The 16,493-nt window shown below is 45.0% G+C and overlaps 1 protein-coding gene across 1 annotated transcript in view; it reads left to right on the top strand.

Annotated features, from left to right (window-relative positions):
- LOC139404215 (collagen alpha-1(IV) chain-like) overlaps nucleotides 1-16,493 on the top strand; it is an 84,408-nt gene that overhangs the window by 54,319 nt on the left and 13,596 nt on the right. The window contains exons 3-32 of the mRNA XM_071147200.1: nucleotides 5,930-6,019; nucleotides 6,221-6,265; nucleotides 7,493-7,537; nucleotides 7,641-7,703; nucleotides 7,898-7,951; nucleotides 8,159-8,185; nucleotides 8,631-8,705; nucleotides 8,822-8,884; nucleotides 9,056-9,091; nucleotides 9,327-9,365; nucleotides 9,605-9,709; nucleotides 9,938-9,973; nucleotides 10,090-10,149; nucleotides 10,259-10,294; nucleotides 10,580-10,624; nucleotides 10,708-10,740; nucleotides 10,964-11,024; nucleotides 11,171-11,206; nucleotides 11,317-11,463; nucleotides 11,611-11,697; nucleotides 11,989-12,072; nucleotides 12,317-12,387; nucleotides 12,685-12,876; nucleotides 13,049-13,217; nucleotides 13,544-13,636; nucleotides 13,988-14,190; nucleotides 14,285-14,717; nucleotides 14,899-14,988; nucleotides 15,095-15,247; nucleotides 16,175-16,273. Of these exons, the coding sequence (XP_071003301.1) occupies nucleotides 5,930-6,019; nucleotides 6,221-6,265; nucleotides 7,493-7,537; nucleotides 7,641-7,703; nucleotides 7,898-7,951; nucleotides 8,159-8,185; nucleotides 8,631-8,705; nucleotides 8,822-8,884; nucleotides 9,056-9,091; nucleotides 9,327-9,365; nucleotides 9,605-9,709; nucleotides 9,938-9,973; nucleotides 10,090-10,149; nucleotides 10,259-10,294; nucleotides 10,580-10,624; nucleotides 10,708-10,740; nucleotides 10,964-11,024; nucleotides 11,171-11,206; nucleotides 11,317-11,463; nucleotides 11,611-11,697; nucleotides 11,989-12,072; nucleotides 12,317-12,387; nucleotides 12,685-12,876; nucleotides 13,049-13,217; nucleotides 13,544-13,636; nucleotides 13,988-14,190; nucleotides 14,285-14,717; nucleotides 14,899-14,988; nucleotides 15,095-15,247; nucleotides 16,175-16,273 (2,770 nt within the window). The remainder of the gene's footprint in view (nucleotides 1-5,929; nucleotides 6,020-6,220; nucleotides 6,266-7,492; nucleotides 7,538-7,640; nucleotides 7,704-7,897; nucleotides 7,952-8,158; nucleotides 8,186-8,630; nucleotides 8,706-8,821; nucleotides 8,885-9,055; nucleotides 9,092-9,326; nucleotides 9,366-9,604; nucleotides 9,710-9,937; nucleotides 9,974-10,089; nucleotides 10,150-10,258; nucleotides 10,295-10,579; nucleotides 10,625-10,707; nucleotides 10,741-10,963; nucleotides 11,025-11,170; nucleotides 11,207-11,316; nucleotides 11,464-11,610; nucleotides 11,698-11,988; nucleotides 12,073-12,316; nucleotides 12,388-12,684; nucleotides 12,877-13,048; nucleotides 13,218-13,543; nucleotides 13,637-13,987; nucleotides 14,191-14,284; nucleotides 14,718-14,898; nucleotides 14,989-15,094; nucleotides 15,248-16,174; nucleotides 16,274-16,493) is intronic.

Here is a 16,493-nt window from a genome sequence, read left to right as displayed (position 1 = left end):
GTTTTCGATAAGGCTGTTCATTTTGGTTTTCGATAAGGCTGTTCATTTTGGTTTTCGATAAGGCTGTTCATTTTGGTTTTCGATAAGGCTGTTCATTTTGGTTTTCGATAAGGCTGTTCATTTTGGTTTTCGATAAGGCTGTTCATTTTGGTTTTCGATAAGGCTGTTCATTTTGGTTTTCGATAAGGCTGTTCATTTTGGTTTTCGATAAGGCTGTTCATTTTGGTTTTCGATAAGGCTGTTCATTTTGGTTTTCGATAAGGCTGTTCAGACAACATTTTAAACGTCTGCGCTCCTTTGTGTTTGCTGTGATTCAATGAGAAACAAATTTTATTCATGCAACAACAACAACAAAAAAATCACTTGCACAAAACATCTTAGTTAGATGTAAGATTGAGCGACTAAGATCTTTTCTACAAAAACGTCAGAATGAATGGCAGATTTCTTGAGTTATCTTAGATTCATTCAGACTATTTTGAGGAAGTGTAGATGGATAAACTGTACTATTGACACTTTTGTCTCGTTTTTCAAGCGTAGGTCGTATAAGGGAGTGTGGTCAGCCGACCCGAAGCATGCTGACACCTTAAGAAAGACAGACATACACAAAAAGGGCTCCAAATAGCACATTTTCCCTTCTCGTTCCCTGTCTTTCACTCTTGGCAGCTCAGAATGTAGTTCAATGGGCAAGAGCCAATGATTTATACAGTTGAAGTCAGAAGTTTACATACACTTAAATTGGAGTCATTCAATTTTGTTTTTCAACCACTCCACAAATGTCTTGTTAACAAACTATAGTTTTGGCAAGTCGTTTAGGACATCTACTTTGTGCATGACACAAGTAATTGTTTACAGACAGATTATTTCACTCATAATTCACTGTGTCACAATTCCAGTGGGTCAGAAGTTTACATACAGTAAGTTGACTGTGCTTTTAAACAGCTTGGAAAATTCCCGAAAATGATGACCAGGCTACCTAAGTATGATTCTCAATCAGGGACAACGATTGACAGCTGCCTCTGATTGAGAACCATACTAGGCCGAACACAGAAATCCCAAATGATAGAAAAACGAACATAGACAACCCACCCAACTCACACCCTGACCATACTAAAACAAAGATATAATAACAGAACTAAGGTAGGAACGTGACACAAATACAAATTGAGTGTGTGTAAATTTCTGACCCACTGGGAATGTGATGAAATACATAAAATCTGAAATAAATCATTCTCTCTATTATTATTCTGACATTTCACATTAAACCAATCTCCAAAACAGGTTCAAATAAAGTGGTGATCCTAACTGACCAAAGACAGGGAAGTTTTACTAGGATTAAATGTCAGGGTTTAAAACAGAGTTTAAATGTATTTGGCTAAGGTGTAGGTAAACTTCCCACTTCAACTGTATATACAGTGCATTCGGAAAGTATTCAGACCCCTTGACTTTTTCCACATTTTGTTACTTTACAGCCTTATTCCAAAATGTATTAAATCGTTTTTTCCCCTCATTAATCTACACACAATACCCCATAATGACTATGCAAAAACAGGTTTCCAAAAATGTTTGCAAATGTATTAAAAATAAAAATACAATTCAGACCATTTACTTAGTACTTTATTGAAGCACCTTTGGCAGCGATTACAGCCTACAAGTCTTCTTGGGTATGACTCTACAAGCTTGGCACACCTGTATTTGTGGAGTTTCTCCTATTCTTCTCTGCAGATCATCTCAAACTCTGTCAGGTTGGATGGATAGCGTTGCTGCACACCTATTTTCAGGTCTCTCCAGAGATGTTCAATCAGGTTCAAGTACGGTCTCTTGCTGGGCCACTCGAGGACATTCAGAGACTTGTCCCGAAGCCACTTCTGTGTTGTCTTGGCTGTGTGCGTAGGGTCGTTGTCCTGTTGGAAGGTGAACCTTCGCCACAGTCTGAGGTCCTGAGCACTTTGGAGCAGGTTTTTTTATCAAGGATCTCTGTACTTTGATCTGTTAATCCTTCCCTCGATCTTGACTAGTCTCCCAGTGCCTGCTGCTGAAAAACATCCCCACAGCATGATGCTGCCACCACAATGCTTCATGGTAGGAATGGTATTGGCCAGGTGATGAGTGGTGCCTGGTTTCCTCCAGACATGACGCTTGGAATTCAGGCCAAAGAGTCCAATCTTGGGTTCATCAGACCAGAGAATCTTGTTTCTCATTGTCATGTCATGTGCCTTTTACTGAAGAGTGGCTTCTGTCTGGCCACTACCATAAAGGCCTGATTGGTGGAGTGCTACAGAGATGGTTGTCCTTCTGGAAGGTTCTCCCATCTCCATAGAGGAACTCTGGAGCTCTGTCAGAGTGACCATCAGGTTCTTGGTCACATCCCTGGCCAAGGCCCTTCTCCCCAGATTGCTCAGTTTGACCAGGCGGCCAGCTCTAGGAAGAGTCTTGATGGTTCCAAACTTCATTTTAAGAATGATGGAGGCCACTGTGTTCTTGGGGACCTTCAATGCTGCAGATATTGTTTGGCACCTTTCTCCAGTTTCATAGCAAAGGGTTTGAATGCTTATGTAAATAAGGTATTTAAAAAATAAATAAATACCAACCTGTTTTCGCTTTGTCATTATGGGGTTTTGTGTGTAGATTGATGAGGATTTTTAAAATCTAATCCATTTTAGAATACGGCTTTAACAGAACAAATATGGAAAAAGTGAAGGGGTTTGAATACTTTCAGAATGCACTGTACACCAAATGATCTGTAGGGGGCGCTGTGTTGAAGCCACATTGCCTTCATCTTGGCACTCCGCCACCGTTGTAAAACAATAAATGTTTAAGCTATAGACATGTATTTGTTAATATGTACATTATTTTTTGCATTATATACATTATATTATGTCATCTAAACATACAAACAAAACATTTTATAATATTTAAAACATTTTCCTTAAGGTATAAACAAAAAAAGACTTAAATACATGTCATTTTGTCCATGAAACATTTAATAGAACAGCTGTACAATTTCATTTGGAGGGCCTCTCCTACTGAGGAGTGCCAATATGGCTCACTTGTGGCTTCAAAATCGCTCAGCGGACAATACATAGCAACCGCTAACCAGGGATAATATACATTGTTGGTCAGAGCATACCACTCTGGCCTGAGAAAGGACTGTGGCTCCATCTGGTGGCAGATAGATGGAACACATGAATCAATCAGCTATTACTGTCTCATTAATCCTCTTCATGAACTCAGAAAAAAAGTAACGTCCTCTCACTGTCAACTGCGTTTATTTTCAGCAAACTTAACTTGTTTAAATATTTGTATGAACATAAGATTCAACAACTGAGACATAAACAGAACAAGTTCTGCAGACATGTGACTAACAGAAATGGAATAATGTGTCCCTGAACAAAGGGGGTTCAAAATCAAAAGTAACAGTCAGTATCTGGTGTGGCCACTAGCTGCATTAAGTACTGCAGTGTATCTCCTCCTCATGGACTGCACCAGATTTGCCAGTTCTTGCTGTGAGATGTCTCCCCACTCTTCCACTAAGGCACCTGCAAGTTCCCGGACATTTCTGGGGGGAATGGCCCTAGCCCTCATCCTCCGATCCAACAGGTCCCAGACGTGCTCAATGGGATTGATATCCGGGCTCATCACTAGCCATTCCTGATATTCCTGTCTTGCAGGAAATCACGCACATAACGAGCGGTGGCATTGTCAGGCTGGAGGGTCATGTCAGGATGAGCCTGCAGGAAGGGTACCACATGAGGGAGGAGGATGCCTTCCCTGTAACGCACAGCGTTGAGATTGCCTGCATTGACAACAAGCTCAGTGCGATGATGCTGTGACACACCGCCCCAGACCATGACGGATCCTCCATCTCCAAATCGATCCCGCTCCAGAGTACAGGCCTCGGTGTAACGCTCATTCCTCCAACAATAAACGTGAATCCGACCATCACCCCTGGTGAGACAAAACCGTGACTCGTCAGTGAAGAGCACTTTTTGCCGGTCCTGTCTGGTCCAACGACGGTGGGTTTGCGCCCATAGGCGACGTTGTTGCCAGAGATGTCTGGTGAGGACCTTCCTTACAACAGGCCTACAAGACCTCAGTCCAGCCTGTCTCAGCCTATTGCGGACAGTCTGAGCACTGATGGAGGGATTGTGCGTTCCTGGTGTAACTCGGGCAGTTGTTGTTGCCATCCTGTACCTGCCCCGCAGGTGTGATGTTCGGATGTACCGATCCTGTGCCGGTGTTGTTACACATGGTCTGCCACTGCGAGGGCGATTGGCTGTCCGTCTCTCTGTAGCGCTGTCTTAGGCATCTCACAGTACGGACATTGCAATTTATATCCCTGGCCACATCTGTAGTCCTCATGCCTCCTTGCAGCATGCCTAAGGCACATTCACGCAGATGAGCAGGGACCCTGGGCCTCTTTCTGTTGGTGTTTTTCAGAGTCAGTAGAAAGGCATATTTAGTGTCCTAAGTTTTCATAACTGTGACCTTAATTGCCTACTGTCTGTAAGCCGTTCCACAGGTGCATGTTCATTAATCATTTATGGTTCAATGAACAAGTATGGGAAACAGTGTTTAAACCCTTTACAATGAAGTTATTTGGATTTTTACAAATTATCTTTGAAAGACAGGGTCCTGAAAAAGGGACGTTTCTTTTTTTGCTGAGTTTATATACAGTACTGGTCAGAAGTTTGGACATACCTGCTCATTCAAGGGTTTTTCTTTATTTGTACTATTTTCTACATTGTAGGATAATAGTTTAGACATCAAAACTATGAAGTAACACATATCACAGAATCATGTAGTAACCAAAAAAGTGTTAAAGTAGCCACCCTTTGCCTTGATGACAGCTTTGCACACTCATCCCAAACCATCTCAATTGTGTTGAGGTCGGATTGTGGAGGCCAGGTCATCTGATGCAGCACTCCATCACTCTCCTTCTTGGTCAAATAGCCCTTACACAACCTGGAGGTATGGTGGGTCATTGTCCTGTTGAAAAACAAATGATAGTCCCACTAAGTTCAAACCAGATGGGATGGCATATCGCTGCAGAATGCTGTGGTAGCCTTGCTCATTAAGTGTGCTTTGAATTCTAAATAAATCACAGATCATCAGCAATTCAACCATGAAGGCCTGATTCACACAGTCTCCTCTGAACAGTTGATGTTGAGTTGTGTCTGTTACTTGAACTCTGTGAAGCATTTATTTGGGCTGCAATTTCTGAGGCTGGTAACGCTAATGAACTTATCCTCTGCAGCAGAAGTAACTCTGGGCCTTCCTTTCCTGTGGCGGTCCTCATGAGAGCCAGTTTCATCATTGCGCTTGATGATTTTTGCGACTGCACTTGAAGAAACTTTCAAAGTTCTTGAAATGTTCCGGATTGACTGAAATTCATGTCTTAAAGTAATGATGGACTGTCGTTTCTCTTTGCTTATTTGAGCTGTTCTTGCCATAATTTGGACTTGGTCTTTTACCAAATAGTTCTGTATACCACCCCTACATTGTCACAACACAACCGATTGGCTCAAACATATTAAGAAAGAAAGAAATTCCACAAATTAACTTTTAACAAGGCACACCTGTTAATTAATATGGATTCCAGATGACTACCTCATGAAGCTGGTTGAGAGCGTGTGCAAATTTGTCATCAAGGCAAAGGGTGGCTACTTTGAGAATCTCAAATGTCAAATCAAACACTTTTTTGGTTACTACATGATTCCATATGTGTTATTTCATGGTTTTGATGTCTTCACTATTATTACGTAGAAAATAGTACAAAATAAGACACTTTTGACTGGTACTGTGTATATATATATATATATTTATTTTTTTAGGATGCTAAACCTAACCATAATGTTGAAAAACACAAAACTGACCAGCCTCTGTGGTAACTTCACCCAACTCTGTTTAACTATTGTTGTGTCTCCTGTAGGGTGAGCGTGGATTTCCTGGTCTCCAAGGCAACATGGGGTTCCCGGGCATGCAGGGCCATGAGGGACCCGCTGGGCCGATGGGCCCTAAGGTGAGTGACAGCTCCAGACCCCACCCCCTTCACAGTATCACCCACTCACTAAGATACCCTACTTGGGAGAGCACAATAATGACAATTACCATGATTATAACAGATATTTATTTTTTTAAATCACAAAAAATAAGTCATGTCACGACTAAATCTTCTCTATGTCACCTTAATATCACTTCAATGTCACTTGTCTCTTCCCAGGGAGAGTATGGCGAGTCGGGAACTCCCGGGATGAAAGGAACACGTGTGAGTATAATAATGCTATCAGAGAAGACCCCACCTGGTCTGGAAACCAGTATCTACTTTCTTGTAGCATTTTAGCTTTTGTTTGGACCACCTTTCCAACAATGCAGAGTTAAAGATTAAGTAGAAATAAATAAAACATATGGAATAAATAGACAGTGAATAACGAATAACAATATTGAATAAAAATAACATGACTATATACAGGAAGTACCAGTACTGAGTCGATGTGCAGGGGTACGATGTAATTGAGTTAGCTACAGTATGTACATATAGGTAGGGGTAAAGTGTCTAGGCAACATGAAATATAATAGACAGTAGCAGCAGGGTATGTAGTGAGTGTGAAAATGTGTGTGTGTGTGTGTGTGTGTGGCGTCAGTATCTACGTGTGTACATGTTATTTGTGTGTGGGCATATGTAGCGTGTGTGTATGTTTGTGTTGGGGTATCAGTGTAAGAATCCGTGAGTGTGTGGGTAGAATCCAGTGTGTGTGCATAGAGTCAGTGCAGGAGAGTCAGTGCAGGAGCGTTAGTGCAGGAGAGTTAGAGCAGCAGAGTCCGTGCAGGAGAGTCAGTGCAGGAGAGTTAGAGCAGGAGAGTAAGAGCAGGAGAGTTAGAGCAGGAGAGTAAGAGCAGGAGAGTTAGAACAGGAGAGTTAGATCAGGATAGTTAGAGCAGGAGAGTCAGTGCAGGAGAGTCAGTGCAGGAGAGTAAGAGCAGGAGAGTTAGAGCAGGAGAGTTAGAGCAGGAGAGTAAAGAGCAGGAGAGTTAGAGCAGGAGAGTTAGAGCAGGAGAGTTAGAGCAGGAGAGTCAGTGCAGGAGAGTCAGTGCAGGAGAGTTAGAGCAGGAGAGTTAGAGCAGGAGAGTTAGAGCAGGAGAGTTAGAGCAGGAGAGTCAGTGCAAAAAAGGGTCAATGCAGGTAGTCTGGCTATTCATTTATTAGCTATTTGGTTGTTTTGTGTAGCAGTCTTCTGGCTTGGGGGTAGAAGGTGTTCAGGGTCCTGTTGGTTCCAGATTTGGTGCAATAATACCGCTTGCCGTGCGGTAGCAGAGAGAAGAATCTATGGCTTGGGTGGCTGACAATTGTCATTTTTTGGGGCCTTCCTCTGACACCGCCGGGTATAGAGGTCTACCATGATGTCATTCTACCTTCTTATTGGAATGTATTCAAAGTGGATCTGCTAAATTTATCAAATGTAAATTATGTTTGTAATGATGTGATGTGTTGCAGGGTCCTAATGGTTTGCCAGGCTTCCCAGGAAACCCAGGGCTTCCGGTACGCTCTAATGTCTCTGTAAACCACCAGTTACCCTTACATGCCTCGTTCCCTTCCACACAAATGTCTTACCTGTATGTGTGTCCTCGCCTCTCCCCCACAGGGCATCCCTGGACAAGACGGCCCTCCTGGATCGCAGGGTATCCCAGGGTGCAATGGAACAAAGGTGAGCGTTCTGCTTAGCATCAACTCTCTGCTGTTACACACCTGTGTAGCACCAACTACTTACTGTTATCACCTGTCACCAAGCCATGCTCTCAACCCATCCTCAGTCCAAGCTGACATCTCTCTCTCTCTCTCTCTCTCTCTCTCTCTCTCTCTCTCTCTCTCTCTCTCTCTCTCTCTGTGTCTGTGTTTCAGGGAGATCGAGGGACAGACGGACAGTCTGGGTTCCCTGGTCTGCAGGGTCCTCCTGTAAGTACGCTTTGTCATCAACACAGCCAACATGGTTCCATGTTCACTTCAACACTGCCACATACTTAACCTTACACCAGCATTTCATACTAGACCTATATTAATTAACAAAACAAAAGACACGAGACTGGAATATGTTATAAAGATTCATAAAATGTATTTATCATTCAATCAGGATGAGATTTACAAATCTATCTCTCTCCTCAGGGTATCCCCGGACTTATGGGAATGAAAGTAAGTAAAAACGGAGGACTTTTTAATAGCTAAATAAATGCTATATTAGTCAGTGATTAAATGTATATTGAGGCATGTGTATGGTTTAGAAAACAGCCCTTCTGTGTGTAGTGTATCATTCTCTAACCTGTCTCTCTCTCTCCCCCCCTCTCCACCTTCCCCTTTCTCTCCCCCGCTCTCTCTCCCTCTCTATCTCCCCCCACTCTCTCTCTCCCTCTCCATTTCCCCCTTCCCCTCTTTCTCTCTCTCGTTCTCTCTATCCATCTCTCTCTTTCTCTCCCTCTCTCTCTTCCCCCTCTCTCTCTCTCTCTCTCCCCTCTCTCTCTCTCTCTCTCTCTCGCTCTCCCTCACTCTCCCCCCGCTCTCTCTCTCCCCTTCCTCTCTGTCTGTCTGTCTGTCTGTCTGTCTGTCTGTCTGTCTGTCTGTCTGTCTGTCTGTCTCCCAGGGAGATGCAGGTGGTGTTATTGGAGTCATCCCACTGAAAGGAGATAAAGGATTCCCTGGAACACCTGGTTTACTGGTGTGTGTGTGTGTGTGTGCGTGCGTGCGTATGTGAGTATGTGAGTGTGTGTGTATTTGTGATTGAGTGACAACAGAATATTTGTGACATACACAATATTCTTATCTTTCCCACAGGGTCCCAATGGCCCCTCTGGGCCTGAAGGCCCACCAGGAAACCAGGGATCAGATGGACCCAGAGTGAGTGACCAGATTAACACAAGATCACTTACACTATAGTTTAGACTGGTTCTCAAATGATACCCTACGGCTTTGAATGTTAGCATTAGCATCATATTAGCATGGCTGTGTTTGATTTGGATTTTTCTAGGTCTTTGAACACTGACTGATTGTATTCTTCCTTCCCTTTAGGGTTTCCCTGGCCCACCTGGCCCCAAAGGAGAAAAGGTAAGCTGGTCAATGATCTGCCGATAATAGCCTAACATTAACCTACATTAGATGTTGTTGTTCATCCAATCAGATTACTCTCAGTCGTGACATCTCAGTAGTGATGTACAATCAGATCTCTCCTAGTTGTGATGTCTCAATACTGATGTCCAGTCAGATATTTCCTATTTGTAATGTCTCAATAGTGATGTCCAGTCATATGTCTCACAGAAATTACGTTTGTTTTCTCTCTCAGGGGGACAGGCTGTCTTTCCAGAGTGAGAAGGGAGACAAGGTGAGACATGCACACTTTCGTGTTCATAACAGCTTTATAAAGGGTTTATAAGCAGCAATAGAAAATAAACCATTAGTAACAGTTATAACTTCCTCCCTTCACCTTTGAGGGACAGATTTGGTCCCCATCTCCCTTCACCTCTTCTTCTTCCACAACAAAGCCCTAACCCTCTCCACTGTATACAGCTTTCTTTGTACTTGTTTCTGATCCGTACCCCTGGTATTTTCCTCTCCTGATAGGGACAACAAGGGTTCCGTGGCCCACCTGGCCCCCCTGGCCCCCCCGGACCTCCATCACAGGAAGCGGGAGGAAATGCTGTTTTAAATTACCTCCCAGGACCACCGGTACCCAGCTCCTCAGAATCAATGACAAAAATAGACAATGATGACCTACTTTGGCCTAAGCCCTTGACTCCTTCACGGAGCATAGGCCACTGACGAATGTCCTCAATCTCACTGTGTTAACAAATCTATGATTATCAATGGATGGATGGATCGATGGATAAATTAATGAATGAATGAAAGGAAAGTAGGCCAACCTCCTCACTGAAGGTGTTTGTGTCTGTCCAACAGGGTCAGAGAGGAGATACCGGAGACAGAGGAGAGAAAGTGAGTGTCCAACATTCATCTACATGCAATGACATTACAGTACATCAAACCAATATTGAACTGACTTGTGTTTTGATGGCCACTATAAGTAACATTGATGTCATTTTTGTTTGCAGGGTTTTTGCATTCCACATCTAAACGGGGTCAAGGGTGAACAAGGGCTACCAGGACCAAGGGTGAGTGACGATGATCACTTCAATTTCATTACATTTGCTTTTATTGAAGAAAAACTAAAACATTATTTGCTTTTCTGGTAGAACTGAATTTCTGTGTTTTTGATTTCAGGGAAAACCTGGCAAAGATGGAGAAAATGGATTTAAGGTATAAAATCATACACGTCTACACCTAGCCTACTTCCTCTTTCTTACATTCTCACTCTCTCATCACCCCTTACCTCTCTCTCTCTCTCTCTCCCTCTCTCTCTCTCTCTCTGTCTCTCTCTCTGTCTCTGTCTCTCTCTCTCTCTCTCTCTCTCTCTCTCTCTCTCTCTATCTGTCTCTGTCTCTGTCTCTGTCTCTCTCTCTCTCTCTAGTAGTTTTATCTCAATAGTTCAGTTGTGTTCGATGTCTTTGTCCTGATCATTGTGATGTGTCTGTTGTCATACAGGGAGAGAGAGGCTTTCCTGGTGGCCCTGGATACCATGGAACACCGGTAACTGCATAAACATGTACCTGTCATCTGCTTTTTTATAGCAATGCTGAGGCTAATGAAATGGACATCTCTCTGTGTTTTAGGGTGAAAAGGGAGAGAGAGGCCCTCCAGCAAATGTAAGTACTGTATACTCTCTCTCTCTGTAGTCTTGCTTATTGCTCTGAGCACCTCATTTATTGAACTTTCAGATGCAATTTGTTTTTGGTCCACCAGATGCCGCTATACACTCTTTATAATGAGAGTAACGTGCTCAGCACTATTATTGAAAAGTATAGTCATTTATTCGTTTTCTATGCAGGGGGATGAACTTTGATGAACTTGTGATTTCTGTGATTCTAGGGTGATGGTGCTCCTGGCTCTCCTGGACCCCCTGGCCTCCCAGGCTTACAAGGAGAAAGAGGTACAGTACACCCCCCCCCCCCACCGACCCCTATATAAACTACAGCTGTTTAGTTCATCATTTGACTAGTATCCAAAGAAGAAGTCCTTCTAAGTGTCTATGTAGGCCTCCTAGACCAACTCTGAACATGCTCCTTTATCTGACAGGTTTCCCTGGTATTCAAGGAGCTCTGGGCCTACCAGGTAAGAAGAAACTCACACTTTGACTCGGTCATATTTTATGTCCTCTCTGTCATGTATTTCTTTAGTTGACATCCCCATACCTCACTGTGTCCCTCTATGGTATATTTTAGGCAGGCACATTGAGGGACCCCCCGGAGAGAAGGGCCGGCCAGGAGAGGTCGGTCAGAAGGGAGACAGAGGTGCAGAAGGGGAGTCTCTCAGAGGAAAGCCTGGACAAGATGGGCTTGTTGGACCCCCTGGTCCTCCCGGACCCCCTGGTAGGTGTGGTTACATATTCATAGTGTAACCTTTGACATTTGTCATTGCGGAGTCATTTAGCTGATTATACGTTTAGGTCTTTTAGGTCACTCAGTGTTGTCTAGGCAGTCTCTCACCTGTGTGTGTGTGTTGCACTATGTGTATAGGGGATGAGCCATGTGATCCGGCCCTTGAAAAGGGCCCACCTGGGCCCCCCGGCCCACCTGGACTACAGGGGGAGTTAGGACAGAAAGGTACGGTGGGGAGGGAGGTAGTGGTGGGACAATCACTCTTATCAGTCTCTGATGTTCTGTCCAATCACAATGTATATTATATGCGCTCTCTCCCCCTTTCTCTTTCCCTCTCGCTTTTATCACCACAAAACTCGGTAGTGCTCACATACTGATTACATACATTACGTACCATTATCCCTTATTACAAGATATTACCATTCCATATAGTACAGCTCAGATTCACTTCAAGGCATCCATCGTATCCCACCTACCTGTTTGTCTGATATGACTTGTATTGTGATGTACCTCCAGGTGATCAGGGAGACACGTGTGTGCAGTGCGAAGCCTTCGGCCCACCTGGACTCCCTGGTCCCCAGGGGCCCAAAGGACTGCAAGGTGAGCTGACAAGAGATACCCCCACACTACTGACTGAATCATAGCTGGAGATAAACACATGCAACTGAAATCTTTGTGTCACTGATTTAAATTAATGATTGGCAATAAAATGATGTTCCACATCTTCAGCATGTATCTCAGGTTAGGATCCTGACCCTAGGGCCTATATTCATCCACCTCCACACTATTTCCTATGAGATGGTGTTTTTGTGTTGGACTGAGAAGTGTTGTTCGTCCCCTGTAGGTTATCCTGGAGCGGCAGGCAGTAAAGGAGACAAGGGTGTGCCTGGACCTGCTGGGCTTGATGGAAGCCCTGTGAGTTATCTTCATCACATCATCACTCACTCTTCTAATAGAACCTGAAGAAGACATGCTGCATCACTGTAGCTCCATAAAGACCACTGTGGTGGACATGCTGCATCACTGTAGCTCCATAAAGACCACTATGGTGGACATGCTGCATCACTGTAGCTCCATAAAGACCACTGTGGTGGACATGCTGCATCACTGGCCATCCACTTGTCATGACTATGTACTGGATGTTTGTTCAGTAGTTTTCTTCCAATAAAAGAGATTGTTGATTGACCCTGCTATTTCTTCTCCTCTCCCCAGGGTAATTCAGGTACTCCTGGGTTGGTAGGTGCTCCAGGAGCCCATGGTGAACCTGGCGACATCTACCTGGCTCCAGGGCTGAAGGGGGACAAAGGTCTGCCTGGTTTCGTTGGCACACGAGGTCTACCTGGTGTAGATGGACTGCCAGGGAAAGAAGGACTAGCAGGCCTGCCTGGATCCAAAGGAGAACCTGTATGTGTGTGTGTGTGTGTGTGTGTGTGTGTGTGTGTGTGTGTGTGTGTGTGTGTGTGTGTGTGTGTGCATGTGTGCATGTTAGCGAGCACTAGAAGGCTCCTAAAACATGTGTTCAGACAGTACTACAGTCAGTCAGTCATCCATCTCTGTCTCTAATCTCTTCTTGCAGGCCAGAGAGGGCATCAAGGGGGACCGTGGTCTCGATGGGGACCCTGGTTTCTCTGGACCCCCAGGAGAGAGAGGTCCTCCTGGGGTACCAGGGTTTGGACGGCCGGGGGAGCCTGGAGAGAAGGGTACATCTGGTCAACAAGGCCGACTTGGAATCCCTGGACAACCAGGTGGGTACAGGCTACAGCTTTTTTTTTTTTTTTTTTTTTTTTTTTTTTTTACCTTTATTTAACCAGGCAAGTCAGTTAAGAACAAATTCTTATTTTCAATGACGGCCTGGGAACAGTGGGTTAACTGCCTGTTCAGGGGCAGAACGACAGATTTGTACCTTGTCAGCTCGGGGGTTTGAACTCGCAACCTTCCGGTTACTAGTCCAACGCTCTAACCACTAGGCTACCCTGCCGCCCCACAGCTACAAACACACTCAAAAGAACACACACTTGTTAGGTAAAAGGAGCCTAAATGATGATGTGCACATGGTCTCTCTGCCTCTCAGGAGTGAAAGGTGAACCAGGTAAAGATGTGAGCTCACCTGGACCCCAGGGCTCCCCCGGACCTCGAGGACAATCTGGCATCCCTGGACTACAAGGTGAGGGTCATCTTATTGGTATTGATCTGACATCCCTGGACTACAAGGTGAGGGTCATCTTATTGGTATTGATCTGACATCCCTGGACTACAAGGAGCTTATTATTATTGATCTGACATCCCTGGACTACAAGGAGTTTATTATTATTGATCTGACATACCTGGACTACAAGGAGCTTATTATTATTGATCTGACATACCTGGACTACAAGGAGCTTATTATTATTGATCTGACATCCCTGGACTACAAGGTGAGGGTCAGCTTATTGGTATTGATCTGGTTTATGGTAGGCTATGGTCCTGCTTGGTCCTGCATAGTGCATCATGAACATCTTCTCCGTCCTGACCCCAGGTGACAGAGGACTTCAGGGAGACCCTGGAATGCCAGGATTCCCCGGACAGAAAGGTGACTCAGGTGTCCCCGGCATTGGATTCCCAGGACTACCTGGGCCTAAAGGATACTCTGGAGCTCCAGGAGCCCCTGGGTTGCCAGGAGAGCCTGGGAGATCTGGACAGGATGGTTTCTCTGGAAAACCAGGCACACCTGGTCCAAAGGTGTGTGTTCCTATGTCTGTGTTTTTGCTTCACTTTCTATTGTTTCAAACTCCATCAATCAAACGATCAACCAATCTTCTTCTGCCCTCTCTAGGGTGAGCCAGGTCGGGGTCTACCTGGTCCTAAAGGTTCTCAGGGCCCTCCTGGAGAGACAGGTTTTCATGGAGATAAAGGCAACGTTGGTCCAACTGGTATTCCTGGACAAGAGGGACACACAGGACCACCTGGAGCTCAGGGAATTCAAGGTGACCCTGGCCCCCCTGGTCAGCATGGTGGCACTGGACCCCCTGGACCCCCTGGAGCAGGAGAACCTGGGGCCCCTGGACCAGTAGGACCCCCTGGAGAGCCAGGCCCCTTTGGTCATGAAGGTGTGAAAGGAGATAAGGGCTTCCCTGGCTCTCCAGGTCTGGACATGCCCGGCCCCCAGGGAGAGAAGGGAGACTCAGGATTCCCTGGACTGTCTGGATCAAAAGGGTTGCCAGGAAGACCTGGCCCGGCTGGCAGAGACGGATTCCCCGGAGACCCAGGTGAGACAGATCTCAGAACAGTGTAGGAGGTCTGATGTAACTGGAAAGAAACACTCATTGACTGGACTGGTCTGGGTTCATTTTCGTTGAATTTAAGGAGAATTTGGTGACAACCTTTGTAATGTATAATCATCAATATTTTCCTATTCTATTTATTTGTTGATGTGTGTGTGTTCCCCAGGCCTCAAGGGAGAGATGGGAGTCATGGGAACGCCTGGAACACCAGGATATCAGGGTTCTGCTGGGAGCCCTGGAACTCCTGGACAGAGAGGTGGGTAGAGTAGAACTGCTGCCTCTGTACTACCAGACTACCCATCAGTGTGTTTTGCACCACTATACTATAGCATCTCAAACCCCTCATCTCTTCTCTCTCTCAGGCAACCCGGGTGTCTCTGGGCCTAGAGGGGAGTTTGGTGAGCCTGGACCCAAAGGAGAGAGGGGAGAGCAGGGTCTGCAGGGTCCTCCTGGCAACATGAGTGAGCTGAACATGGAGCACATGAAGGGACAGAAAGGAGACAGCGGAGACCCAGGTATACAAAATGAACATGCCCCATACAACAGCACTGTATCCTACATCGTACTGCACTGTATTCTACATCGTACTGCACTGTAACCTACATCGTACTGCACTGTATCCTACATCGTACTGCACTGTATCCTACATCCTACTGCACTGTATCCTACATCCTACTGCACTGTATCCTACATCGTACTGCACTGTATCCTACATCCTACTGCACTGTATCCTACATCCTACTGCACTGTATCCTACATCCTACTGCACTATATCCTACAGCCTACTGCACTGTATCCTACATCGTACTGCACTGTATCCTACATCGTACTGCACTGTAGCCTACATCCTACTGCACTGCATCCTACATCGTACTGCACTGTATCCTACATCGTACTGCACTGTAGCCTACATCCTACTGCACTGTATCCTACATCCTACTGCACTATATCCTACAGCCTACTGCACTGTATCCTACATCGTACTGCACTGTATCCTACATTGTACTGCACTGTAGCCTACATCCTACTGCACTATATCCTACAGCCTACTGCACTGTATCCTACATCGTACTGCACTGTATCCTACATCCTACTGCACTATATCCTACATCGTACTGCACTGTATCCTACATCGTACTGCACTGTATCCTACATCGTACTGCACTGTATCCTACATCGTACTGCACTGTATCCTACAGTCTACCGCACTGTATCCTACATCCTACTGCACTATATCCTACATCGTACTGCACTGTATCCTACATCCTACTGCACTGTATCCTACACCGTACTGCACTGTATCCTACATCCTACTGCACTATATCCTACATCCTACTGCACAGTATCCTACATTATACTGCACTGTATGTCTGTCAGGTGGTCTGTTTTAAACAGGAACTGGGAATTATTTTGGTACGCTAAATCCCACTTTTTCCCATTAGGTGACCCTGGACACACCGGAGAGAAGGGTTATCCAGGACAGGCCGGAGTACCTGGTATGCCAGGAAAGGATGGAGAGCCCGGTACACCTGGTCAACCAGGTTAGTCACCCATGTAGGCTTCGCCATACCCCTCTTTTTATTGTAAATGCCCCACACATAGACAGGATTTAATAGGATCTCAATGGTTACAAACCGGTATACTACCTGGTATGAAATTATGTACTGGTCTTGCACAATGTATAATATGCTAGTGGATAGTATTTGGGACACAGTTAATGTGATGATTAAATGACACCCTCTTTGAAACGTTATGATTCTT

Source organism: Oncorhynchus clarkii, chromosome 3 (genome assembly GCF_045791955.1).
Source record: "Oncorhynchus clarkii lewisi isolate Uvic-CL-2024 chromosome 3, UVic_Ocla_1.0, whole genome shotgun sequence".
NCBI lineage: Eukaryota > Metazoa > Chordata > Actinopteri > Salmoniformes > Salmonidae > Oncorhynchus > Oncorhynchus clarkii.
Note: the sequence above shows the minus strand (reverse complement) of the source record. Positions and strands in the feature narration are given on the sequence as shown.